We start from the raw sequence: 12,752 nt of genomic DNA on the forward strand, positions 1-12,752 counted from the left end.
TTGGGAAGCTTTTAAAATCCAGTAGAAGGCAACGAAAAAAAGCAATAAGAGAGGAGAAGAAATGTGAAGGTAAGCTAGCCAATCATGTAAAAGAGGATACCAAAAGTTGCTTCAGATATATAAAGAGCAAAAGAGAGGCAAGAGTGGACATTGGACCGTTGGAAAATGATCCTGGAGAGCTTGTAATGTGGAATGGTGGATGAACTGAGTAAGTATTTTGCGTCAGTCTTCACTGTGGAAGACACCAGCAACATGCCAGAAATTGGAGAGATTCGGGGGCAGGAGCGAGTGTAGTCGCTATTATTAAGGAGAAAGTGCTTGGGAAACTGAAAAGTCTGAAAGTAGATAAGTCACCTGGACCAGATGGACTACACCCCAGGGTTCTGAAGAAGGTAGCTAAGAAATTGTGGAGGCATTAGTAGTGATCTTTCAAGAATTACTAGATTAAGGAATGGTTCCGGAGGACTGGAAAATGGTGAATGTAACTCCACTCTTTAAGAAGGGAGGGAGGCAAAAGACAGGAAATTATAGGCCAGTTAGCCTGACTTCAGTGGTTGGTAAGATGTTAGAGTCCATTATTAAGGATGAGGTTTCGGGGTACTTGTAAGCATATGATAAAATAGGCCGAAGTCAGCATGGTTTCCTTAAGGGGAAATCTTGCCTGACAAATCTGTTGGAATTCTCTGAGTAAGTAACAGGCAGAATACACTGTGGATTTTGTTTACTTGGATTTTCAGAAGGCTTTTGACAAGGCGCCGCACATGAGGCTGCTAAACAAGATGAGCCCATGGTATTACAGGAAAGGTAGCAGCATGGATTGAAGATTAGCTGTCTGACAGAAGGCAAAGAGTGGGAATAAAGGGGGCCTTTTCTGGATGGCTGTTGGTGACTAGTGGTTGCAGGGGTCGGTGTTGGGTCCGCTACTTTTCACGTTATATGTTAATGATTTGGATGACGGAATTGATGGCTTTGTGGCCAAGGTTGTGGGTGATACAAAGATGGGTGGAGGAGCAGGTATTGTTGAGGAAGCAGTGAGTCTGTGGAAAGACTTGGACGGGTTGGGAAAATGGGCAAAGAAGTGGCAGATGGAATATAGTGTAGGGAAGTGTACGGTCATGCACTTTGGTAGAAGGAATAAAAGTGTGGACTATTTTTTAAATGGGGAGCAAATTCAGAAATTGGAGGTGCAAAGGGACTTGGGAGTCCTAGTGCAGGATTCCCTAAAGGTTAGCTTGCAGTTTGAGTCAAAAGTAAGGAAGGCAAATGCAATGTTAGCATTCATTTCCAGAGGACTAGAATATAAAAGCAAGGATGTAATGCTGAGGCTTCATCAGGCATTGGTCAGACCACATTTGGAGTATTGTGAGCAGTTTTGGGCCCCATATCTAAGGAAAGACATTCTGGCATTGGAGAGAGTCCAGAGGAGGTTTACAAGAATGATCCTGAGAATGGAAGGGTTAACATATGAGGAGCATTTGATGGCTGTGGGCCTGTACTCGCTGGAGTTGAGAAGGATGAGGGGGGATCTCGTTGAAACCTCCCGAGTATTGAAAGGCCTGGATAGAGTGGACGTGGAGAGGATGTTTCCAGTAGTGGGAGAGTCCAGGACCAGAGGGCACAGCCTCAGAATAGAAGGATGTCCCTTTAGAACAGATGAGGAGGAATTTCCTTAGCTAGAGGGTGGTGAATCTGTGGAATTCATTGCCACAGACGGCTGTGGAGGCCATGCCATTTGGTATATTTAAAGTGGAGGTTGATAGGTTCTTGACTCAGGGCATCAAAGGTTATGGGGAGAAGGCAGGAGAATGGGGTTGAGGGGGAAAAATAAATCAGCCATGAATGAATGGCAGAGCAGCTTCGATGGGCCGAATGGCCTAATTCTGCTTCTATGTCTTTTGGTCTTGTGGTCTGATCAGCTGCTTCCTACCCCACCACTTGATCCCAGCAACTTTATGATATTTGAATATGTTTACTAAACAAACTGCAGCTTCCTAATTGTTTAAGAATCCTGAACAATTCTGCAATATTTACTAGATGTATTGGTATCACTATATTGAATATCTCATGCCTTGTTTGTAGTTTGCCAGTTAGCTTTGCTGTTGTTTGTCATCTTATAGACTCCTGGAAATACGTCTGTGCGGATCTTCCCTGACTCTGTGAAAACCTTGAATCAGGTTGGTAAGCTGCTTCATTGCATCACCTGTGTCCTGATACCCTGATATCAATGCTCCGGATATTCCTGTGGAGCACTGAATTGTTAAAGCACTCCTGCTCCTCCAGTCTGAACGCTCGCAGCTGTACTTTTGAACCGAGACAGCTGCTTGGGCCGTGTGCTGCTGTGCCAGGGACCTGGCACGAATCCCTGTCCTTTGCTTTTTGTTAAACACTTCATGAATTTTCATATCACACTTGCACAGGGGCTACTCCAATCCTCTCTGCATCGCCCCAGTGGTAGTAAATATGCTGCTGGTGCACTTGGCAAAGAATCGCCCACAACTCTGGGTGATGCTGCCTTTGAAGGCTGGTGATAGGTGGGTTGGGATGGGCGATGCAGCCACTTGGTGCTGAGATGTGGGGTTCAGGACTTCACCTGGTCGGTTGAGTGCAGGCCATTGCTGAAAACTGGCATCGTCTGCTCTGTATGTTGACGTACTGCATGGATTCCACAGTCTCAGCACCTTCTGCTGTCTCCCCGACCCTAGATTTCCCTATAGAAATGATCTCAACAGTGGCGGCTGCCCATTGAGCTTCAACCATAGAGAAATTTTCGATCTAAGGAGAGCTGTGCCGCCAAATGAAGAGATGGGGAGACAACAGCTATCATGTGCAACAGTGGGAGATGAGGGAGACCATAGGATTCAGCCAGTCCGCCAACACGTAGCAGGTCCTGCAAGGAGGTTCCCAGCACTGCCTGACTGACCAGAGTGCAGCCTCAAGCCCTGCTGAGCGACTGCGCTGTTTGCTCCGGTCTTCACAGGCAGCCTTTCCACACCATAGGACATAGGAGCAGAATTAGTCCATTTGGCCCTTTGAGTCTGTTCTGCCATTCGATCATGGCTGATTTATTTTTCTCTCTCAACCCCATTCTCCTGCCTTCTCCCTGTAACCGCCGACGTCTTTGCTAATCAAGAACCAATCAACCTCCACCAGGATATGGGGTGATTCTTGCTAGGTTTCTGGGGCAAGTAGGGATTCATGCCAGATTCCCAGCACAGCATCAGGGAGGGTGCAGGAATTTGCATCCAGTTTCCAACAGAGCTGTTAGTTGTGCACTTCTCCATTAAGATTAATATGTTAGTAGTTACCAATTTCGGAGCTGATTCCAATGGTGCTCTCATTCCTGATAGTGCATCCTGTGCATGAAGTTAGTGACCAATCTTTTTTTCAGCCTTATCCCCTGCTCTGCACCCCTGATTCATTGTGCATTATTAATATCTGAAGCATTTTCTTGTTTGTTTATTGTAATTGTGCAGTTTTCCGGCTTGAATCCTTCAGAAGCTGTTGATACAGGCCATGTTTTGGATTTGTGTTTTTATTATGCCTCTTATTATAGACCATATTAAACTAATTTTCGTAGTGGTTGAGAAAGAGGAGGGCACAGGCAGGTCGAAGTATTTTATGGTGGCGCAGTGATGCAGCTAGTAACGCTGTTGCCTCGTAACTTCAGTGGCCGCTGCTCAATCCTGACCTCCGGTCTGTCTGTGTGGAGTTTGCATGTTCTCCCTGTGACCGAGTGGGTTTCCTCCAGGTACTCCAATTTCCTCCCACGTCCCAAAGACGTATGGGCCACTGAATTGTCTCTAGTGTGTAGGTAAGTGCTAGAATCTGTGGGTAGTTGACGGGAGTGTGGGGAGAATAAAATGGGATTAGTGTAGGATTGGTATAAAGGGCACGTGGTGGTCGATGCAGACTCTGTTACCATGCTGTATGGCTCCATATATCTGTCTTAAAATTTTACCTAATTTCCAATTAGGAAGAGCTGGTTTTAAAATAAAAGTGCCATTGTATGATGGTAGAAAATTGAATGAGGTTCAGGGAAGGAATTTTGCCATCATTTTGGATATAAGTGCTGTAGACAGAAAACAATATGTTTATTTCATAACAACCTTATGAACTGCCTTAGAAAACATTTTAGCTAATTCAAGTAACAATAATAAAAACTATCAAGCCAACCTTGACATTAACTTGGGCTCTGGACATGATTAAAGCAACACATGACTTGGCTAATCCTGCAAAGTCCGACCATCCAAATGTCTATGGAGCTTGAAAAACCTTGAGGACACATCCCACAGACTAGTTATACACACCAAACATACTCGGAACCTTATATTTACAGCTGACATCCCTAACTCTTTCAGCACCACTGCTGCTTATGTCCTAGCCCCTTGGAAAGCTGAATCCACCAGTGGTATACTATCTTTAACATGAGATCCAGTATTAGATGAGCAAAATCTTTTTCCATTAAAAACACTGAAGCCATTGTCTTAACCAGCCTACCCACCAACTCTTCTCTTTTTCTGCTACCTTCAAGTTATCTTAAACTGAACCAGACTCCTCACCACTTTGGTGTTATTTCACATATTTTCTTACACACAGAAGGAGACCATTTGGCCCATCGAGTCTATACCACCTCTTGGAGCATTTCCATCAGTCTGGTTCCCCAATTCTTTGTTCTCTGCAATGAATTCTCTCCAGCATTCCCATCAACTACCTACCCTTCCAGACATACTGCACTGGAAATCACAATTGAACCTCAGTCTCTGGAACTGTGAGGCAGCGTCTCTATTAGGTGCACTACTATGCCACCTAGATCTTGGATGCAATCATGAACCTGCTTGTTTGTCCCTGCTTGTCTGATGCTCTTGTCCATCCTTGGTTACTTCTAGACTTAATTATGTCTATTCCAGTGCTGGTCTCCTTTATTCTAGCATGCGAACCTTGCCGCCAGTGACCTGATGCTCTCTGTTCCATACGCCTGTCACATCTTTGCTGATGAACCTACGTTACCTTGCAGTAAATCAACATTACCATTTCAAACTTTCGACCTTTGCTTTTGGATTCTTTAGGAGATGTACACTTATGGTCTCTGAGACTCTAATGTTGCTTCATTTTTCATGAATCATGTTGTCTATCTGTCTCTGAATTTCATCCAGCCACACAATTGTCAGAGAAACCTCCTCTTCCCTTGATCATCTCTGAATTGGGGTGCTGTGGCTGAAGCATCTCCACCTGAAAGGTCTCATTGTTCAATTACAATTTTGCCTCAGTTGGCCTGACTCATTTCACAGAACCAAGCCCAGCAAAGCCAGCACCTTTATTGGGCCAGATTTGCTCCAACGAAGGAACTTCTCCCGAGCACTCTTCAGAAACACCTCTGCCTCTTATCCCCTTGTATTGTTATCCTAGTCTATATTCAGATGGTTGAAATTCCCTCTTAGCAGTATTTGATGGTGTTTGCATTTCTCAGTAATTTCCTACAGATTTTCTCCTCTGTATCCTCCTTACTATTCGGTAGCATACAGGAGAGTAATTGTATTCAATAAACAAACTGCTGGAGGAACTCAGCAGGCCAAGCATTACCTCTGCAGCAGAGGGATGGTCAATGTTTCGGGTTGAGACCCTGCGTTAGGACTGAGAGTGCAGATGGAGGCATGAGACAGGCTGGTAGGTAATAGGTGGGAGATGGGGCATTTGGAGCCAGGTGGGAGGGGACAGAGGCTGGGAGGGAGGGATGATGAGCAGATGGAACTAGGTGGGTAGGGAGGGTAGGCCAAGGGAGAAGAAATTCAGGTGGATAGGTGTGAGGTTGATGGGCAGATGGAACCAGGTGGGGATGGGTAACAAACCTAGATAACGGGGGTGGGGGTTCAGTGGGATGAAAAAGGTGAACAAAGGGAGAGAGAACCTAGGTGGACTTGTGGGAGAGGAACACAGGGTTACCTGAAATGGGAAAATGTAATGTTCATAACGGGATTGTAGGCTATCTTGGTGGAATATGAGGTAGTGCTGTTCCAGTTTGCATTTGCCCTCACTGTGGCAACGGAGAAGGCCAAGGTTAGACAGGTCAGTGTGGAATAGGAAAGTAAGCTGAAATGCTTCACCTCAGGCAACATCCTGATGAATCTTTTCTGCACCCTTTTTAGTGCGTCATGTCCTTCCTGGGGTGTGGCAGAGCTGTACACGATGCTCTGGCTTTGGCTTAAACAATATATTTTTTTAAGCTGCCATTACTCTATCCATTTTACCAACTGATTGCTTTCGTCCTAAAACCTGTGACTGATTTTCACTGTCAATGACACTACCAATTTTCATGTCAACTGCCAGCTTGCAAACTTCCCAAGCATACTTCCTGCATTCACATCTATTTTGCTAAGGAGCAGTAAGGATCCTGGGACCTGTCCCTGTGGTACACCATAGGTCGCATGCTTCCAATCACAAAAAGAAAATTCTGCCTCCTATTACCAAGCCAATTTTGGACCCAGTTTGCCAACAAGCCTTGGATTGGATGGGCTCTAACCGTTTGGACTAGTTTCCCATGTGAGTCCTTGTCAAAGGCCTTAGTGAAGTCCATGTAAACCACATCAATCATACTGTTCTCATCAACATATTTTGTTACTGTTTGGAAAAATCCAATCAAATTGGTCAATCTAATCAGGCTTTCCAACTCTGCTCCCTTTTTCATCAAGATCAGACCAATCTTATCATCATTACCATTTTGCTTTACCCAAGGAACTTTAGAAAATTTTCCAGCTCTTTGTTTAAACCTAGTGCTTGTTTAAACTTGGTGTGACTTTGCCTGCTGGGCCCTGTTAGCTTGCTGGTGCTCAGTTTGCTGGGCTTTTGTTTTAAACTCCTAAGTCTGAAATAAAATTTGTTCAGCAGTAACCATTTACATTACATGCCCCTGTTGAAATATTTCAAGTCAGTTTGTTCAATTCTTTTTGTATCCATGTATTTCCAAGAAATGCAGCTGGTATATTTCTGAGAAAGCAGTTTTTACTTGATGGCAGTTGGGACAAATTAATAGTATCGTCCTCCTCCGAAACACCCTCCATCTTCGTCCCAGTCAGGTGAAACCCGACAAACCTCTGAGTTGAGTCGGTATTGTGACAGGATTGGTGAACTTGGTTGTTTTTAGAATCATTGAAACCTACAGCAGACAAACAGTCCCTTTCGGCCCACTTACTCGTGCCGACCACGACGCCTATCTGCACTACTTAAATTGCCTGCATTAGGCCTTTATCCCTCTGTGCCTTTTCCTATCTAAGCACCTGTCCAAATGTCCTATTAACATCTATAAATGTATCTGCCTCCACCACCTCCTCTGGTGGCTTGTTTCAGATAACCATCATCCTCTGTGGAAAAACTTACCCCTCAGATTTCCCCTTTCATCTCAAACCTGTGCCCTCTCGATCTTGCCTCCCCTGCATTGGGGAAAAGACTTTGATGGTCTATCCTATCCATGCCCCTTGTAATTTTATAAACCTCCAAGGTCACCTCTCAGACTCATACCAGTGAGAAACCCAGCCTACCCAATATCCTATTGTAGGTAAAGCCCTCCATTCCAAGCAACATTCTAGAGAATCTCTTCTGCATTCTCTTGCTGCCACATCTTTCCTGTAGTGTGGTGACCAGAACTGTACACAGTACTCTAAGTGTGGTCGAATTAGTGTTTTGTACAACTCAACATGACATCCCGACTCTTACGCTTAATGCCTCGGCCTATGAAGGTAAGCATACCAAATGCCTTTTTCATGACCCTATCCACCTCCTGAGGTCCCTGCCATTTACTCTACATGTCCTACCAGAATTTGACTTCCCAAAGTGCATTACCTCATACTTGTCTGGATTAAGTTGTAGACAAGTGTGAGGTAATTTTGTTTGAACTAGTTGCAGGAGCAGGTGATTGTGCTGGGATGGCAAGAGCATAAATTGCTGTCCTTAATTTCCCCTCTGGAAATTTTGCCAATTACTTGAAATCTGTGGCTTCTGGTTTATGATCCTTCTGTGGTGGGAAAACATTTTACTCATCTACTTGATCAGAACTCTACATGCTTATCAAACCTCTTAACTTTCAGTGCCTTTATGAGAACAACTCCAGCTTTTCCACACCCTCCACAGAGAACGATGGAAAATGGGGTCGGGAGTGGGCCTTTCCACTTTTTAATATCATCATGACTAATCCTCTCACAATCACAGTGTTCTAAGGTTTTCCTAATACCCTGTAATGCCTTTTGTATTTAGAAATGTGTCTATCTCTTTAAAATACTTGGCAATGGCCTTGAAGCCCTCTTATGCGGGTGAATTCTCTGGTCCTCATGGTCAGCATGAATGAGTGGGCCGAAAGGGCCTGTTTCTCTGCTGTAGGTTTCTACGATTCTAAAAACAGTTCACCAATCATTTCACAATACTGACTCAACTCAGAGAGTTGAATGAAAGATTGAGCGAAGACACTTCTTCTGATCTCAGTCTTAAATCCCTTGCCCAGTAATCTGAGACTGTGAGCCATCGTTCTAAACAATCCCTTCTCATTTTTCTAAACTCTATTCAATATAAAATTAGACAACCTAATTTCTCCTCAGTCCTGCCATTCCAGGAACTGGCTCTCTGTCTCTAGTACTTTTTGGGATCATTTCCTTTGTACTGTCTCCATATGGCAAAAGTAAGAACAGAGTTCTGCAGCTGGGATTAGCCAGTAGCTAACGGTTTATCACATATTTCTTGCATTTTAAAAAGCCAAGGACGTGCCTTTTTTTCTTTGCAGTTTTCTCTTGTTACCTTCAAAGATTTGTTGCTATACTTCCCAAACCATTTAGTTTATGCTGTCTCCATTCATAATCCTTCAAAAATCTCTGCATCATGTTTCATCTGCCACGTCTTCCCATTTTACTGGTCTCTTATAGTAGTTGTTGTTGAACACTTCACGAGCTCAAATATTGCTTGGAAATACCCATTTCCTTGCCAAGCTGCCAATATGTCTCAGAGTAAGGTTTGATAATTTCTGGGATTGCTCTGTGAAGAAAAAACATCATTTCCTTCAGACGTTCAAAAGTATTTAAAAAGTTTGACAACACGCAAAGCTGGAGATGGGGATTTGCTGGCTGTCTCAGACTTGCAGAGGACTTCTGTGGGTGGGACTTCTTCTGTCCTTCCCTCATTACCACAATCCATTGTTTGAGGTCTTGCCGTTGCTTGAATCAGGACATTTCAAGCCAGCAAGATTAGCTTCTGGATCTGCTAATGATTAAGGGCCACAAGCCCCTGCCAGTACAATCAGGGCACTTGTTTCCAGCCTCCTGAATCATTTGAATTTGAAATAATGCTGTATACTGATTTTTATCAAAAGAAATGTTGTTATTCCTGAGGATAGATAACATTACTTATTTGTCTCCAGTCTGAAAAACATATATGAAACTTAATAATTTGGTTTATGTGGCACAATCCCTTTTAATCTCATCTTCACTCTTGCTGGCTAATCAATTTAGTGGCATTTCGTGGAATGTACTCAAAATCCAATTATACTTCAGCTTTGCTGCTTCTATCCGCATTCCATCTAAGTCATTATTGACACTGGATTTTCTTTTTAAAAGCACACTATCTCAATTTCTTCCAAATGATAATTAATCTTCTGTAGGATTATGATCTCCAAGTCTTTCACCAATGACATGAAGTCATCTGGTCTGTCACCAGATTTATCATTGAACAAAGATGGAACCTTTGCAGTCTTGAAGTAAATTGGTGCCATTTCTATATTTCAGTTTGAAAGGATTATGGCCAGAGCCTCTGCAATTTCCATTCTTGTTTCCCTTAGCAACATTGGATGCATCCAATCTGGACTGGGTCACTTCTCATTTCTCTTAATTCTGACGAGTATATCCTCAGTCTGCTTCATCTTTTCTTATCGGACAATCCCCCTCCCCCACTCCCACCCTCATCTCTGGAATCAGTCTGGTGATCCTTTGCTGCACTCCCCGTGTCACATGTATAACCTTCCTTTGGGGATAAGAGACCAGAACTGAATACAGTATTCTAGCCATGGTCTCACTAAGGTGTGATCATAATTGCAGAAGGATGACTTCGCTCTTGCACTCAAATTCTCTTACCATTTGTCTTCCTAATTGCTTGCTGCACTGTAAAAGGGTACCTAGGGCACTGTAAACATCAACATATTTACTTCTTACCATTTAAAAAATACCATTTCCTTTTTTCTAAAACGGATCATTTCTCATTTTGCACCATATTCCACATCATTTCCTTGGCCTGTATTTGCATCATTCTCACAACTCATTCTTGCCACCCAGTTTTGTTCTCTGAACCTACGTTTTCCTTGATTTTCTGTTGTATTATACTCTAGACATTTACCTGAAGCCTCCTTTTTAATGTAAATTACCTTTCTCATCCAGTGACCTCTTGTTTTGGCTGGCCTGCTATTTTTCCTCATAGGACTATATGTTGTCAGTATACGAATTATGTCCACCATGATAACTCGGTTACTACTTAAGCTGATGATCCTTGTTGTCTTTCCATCTGACCTGATTCCTCTTCAACTGCTTGAAATTAGCTGTCTTCCAGCTGAGTGTTTTGATAATTCCTTGCCTTTAACTACCAAAGCCTGGTATCTGTATCCAGTAAGAACACCTGCGTTGGTAACTACAGCTCACTTGATTATATTTTTCCTTTATTGGTCAGAAAAAGATTAGCAATTACTTTTGTTACAGGGTGACTCTTCTGAAGATGATTTTACCAGAAACCCAGAGCTGAGGAAGCTTCAGATCTTCGGTGCTGGTCCCAAAATGTTGGGCCTCGGACTCAGGACCAAGGACAGAGAGGGTAAGGGGTGGATCATGATATGTTGGACCTTGCAATATTGTTCACTAACTGCATCATTTTAAAAGTATAGCATAATGGATTGATGTTTTGAATTGCTTTTATTTGAGCAGCTTATTGAAGTTTTGAGAAGCATAGTTAGATGTGTTGTTATGGAGTATTATATATCATAATGCATTATTGTCCTTTTGATTTGACTAGAGATTGGGAAGCTCCACAGAAAATGGTTTAGTATTTCTGGCAATTGCCTGCATATTTCAAGAAATCTCTGCTTTAAATATTCAGCTGTTTATTTTATATTGGCTCATTACGCATATGTGTTTGTGATACTGATAAAATTGCTTTGAGAAGTGTTGTTCAGTACACTGTGGATAGTTGGCCCTACATGCTAAATGACATTCTGGTATGAGGGTGCTGCATTACTGACAAGATGGATGACGTGTGGTTGATGTGTCCTTGTGTTTGGTGGAACAAATAACTGAAAGCCTATTCTAGAGAAACGAAACCCAATTCATCTAAACCTGAGAGTTTATTGCTTTACTCAAAGTTGAATTTTGGTTAATCTGATGTTGCAATGAAATACACTTGATTTGTCAATAAGTAAAACTGAGAAGATCTATCAGACCTATGCATTTTACAGAAATAATCTTGCCATCATGTCCCTTCATGCAAAAAAAATACTAATTATTTCAATTAGGCTTTTTGCTCTATGTTGCAACTCATCTCACAGCTCTTTAAAGCAACACATTTCTTTCTTTTCTTTTTCAATCTTTTTATTAGTTTTCAAACTAATACTGATTAATATATAACATCAGTGTTTGTACCTGTAATACAAAGAGATCAGGAGAACAATCATGGCATAGATAATCATAAAGAACAATAAAATATAAAAAAACACTCTAGATCCAACGATCTCTTAGTAAATGAATATAGTATAAAAGAAAGGAAAGAAAAAGATTTATTATATATGTAAAAAAAAACCCAAATCAATAAGAAAAATTATAAACAATATATCAAACCAAACTAAACAGAAAAATTTCAAAAAGAAAAAAAAAGACTGGACTGAAATTTCTCAGTATAAACAAAGCAATATTATGTCGTCAACTCCGTTCCTCTACAACACATTTCCATCTAAGTTTGCATCTTGCTTATTATTTTCAGTAGTTGAGTTCTTCAGTATAGTGATGAAAATGAATGTTTGTTGTTCTGCCTGTTGAGTTCTTATGTACACTGAGCTGCTCAAAGATATCAAGGAGAGTTGCAGATGCAGACAGAGGTCATGTCAATCCAGTCTGCTATTTTAACTGATAAGTAAATGCCATTAACAGGTTGCATGCCTGCCTGTTGGCCCCTGGAGCTTAGCAGTTATTTGTTTGCCTATCATTCCACCTTTGAAACTGCATGGTAATTTATTTTCAGCTTGTCTGGTCTCAATGCATGAGCCCTGACTGTGGGAAGCAGGTTGACTGGTGTTTGAACTCGCGTTGCTAAGTTATTCACAGGTGTTTGTGGGCTTGGGTGGTGGAAAGATGGTTTATTGCAGTTTTGGTAACAATATGTTAAATTTTTTTCTATTCACTAATGTTTATGTTCGTGATTTCCACAAAATGTTTCAACTCTGAGCTTATTCTACATTTATATTCATAGTGATATAATATGCCAGCCTAATCTTACAGATGTTCATTGTGTAATTTGAGTAATGCTATTCCTGAATCAGCTGCAGTATGTCAGAGGCTTTTCCCCAGGGCTGAATTGGTGGCCACAAGAGGACGTAGGTTTAAGGTGCTGGGGAGTAGATACAGAGGAGATGTCAGGGGTAAGTTTTTTACTCAGAGAGTGGTGAGCGCGTGGAATGGGCTGCCGGAAACGGTGGTGGAGGCGGATACGATAGGGTCTTTCAAGAGACTGTTAGATCGGTATATGGA

The 12,752-nt window shown here is 42.2% G+C and overlaps 1 protein-coding gene across 3 annotated transcripts in view; it reads left to right on the top strand.

Moving 5' to 3' along the window:
* kdm5a (lysine (K)-specific demethylase 5A) overlaps positions 1 to 12,752 on the top strand; it is a 160,308-nt gene that overhangs the window by 34,699 nt on the left and 112,857 nt on the right. For all 3 annotated transcript variants that reach the window (XM_052029933.1, XM_052029934.1, XM_052029935.1), the window contains 2 exons: positions 2,118 to 2,174; positions 10,719 to 10,830. In XM_052029933.1, the coding sequence (XP_051885893.1) occupies positions 2,118 to 2,174; positions 10,719 to 10,830 (169 nt within the window). The remainder of the gene's footprint in view (positions 1 to 2,117; positions 2,175 to 10,718; positions 10,831 to 12,752) is intronic.

The sequence above is a fragment of the Pristis pectinata genome, chromosome 15, assembly GCF_009764475.1.
Source record: "Pristis pectinata isolate sPriPec2 chromosome 15, sPriPec2.1.pri, whole genome shotgun sequence".
NCBI classification, from domain to species: domain Eukaryota; kingdom Metazoa; phylum Chordata; class Chondrichthyes; order Rhinopristiformes; family Pristidae; genus Pristis; species Pristis pectinata.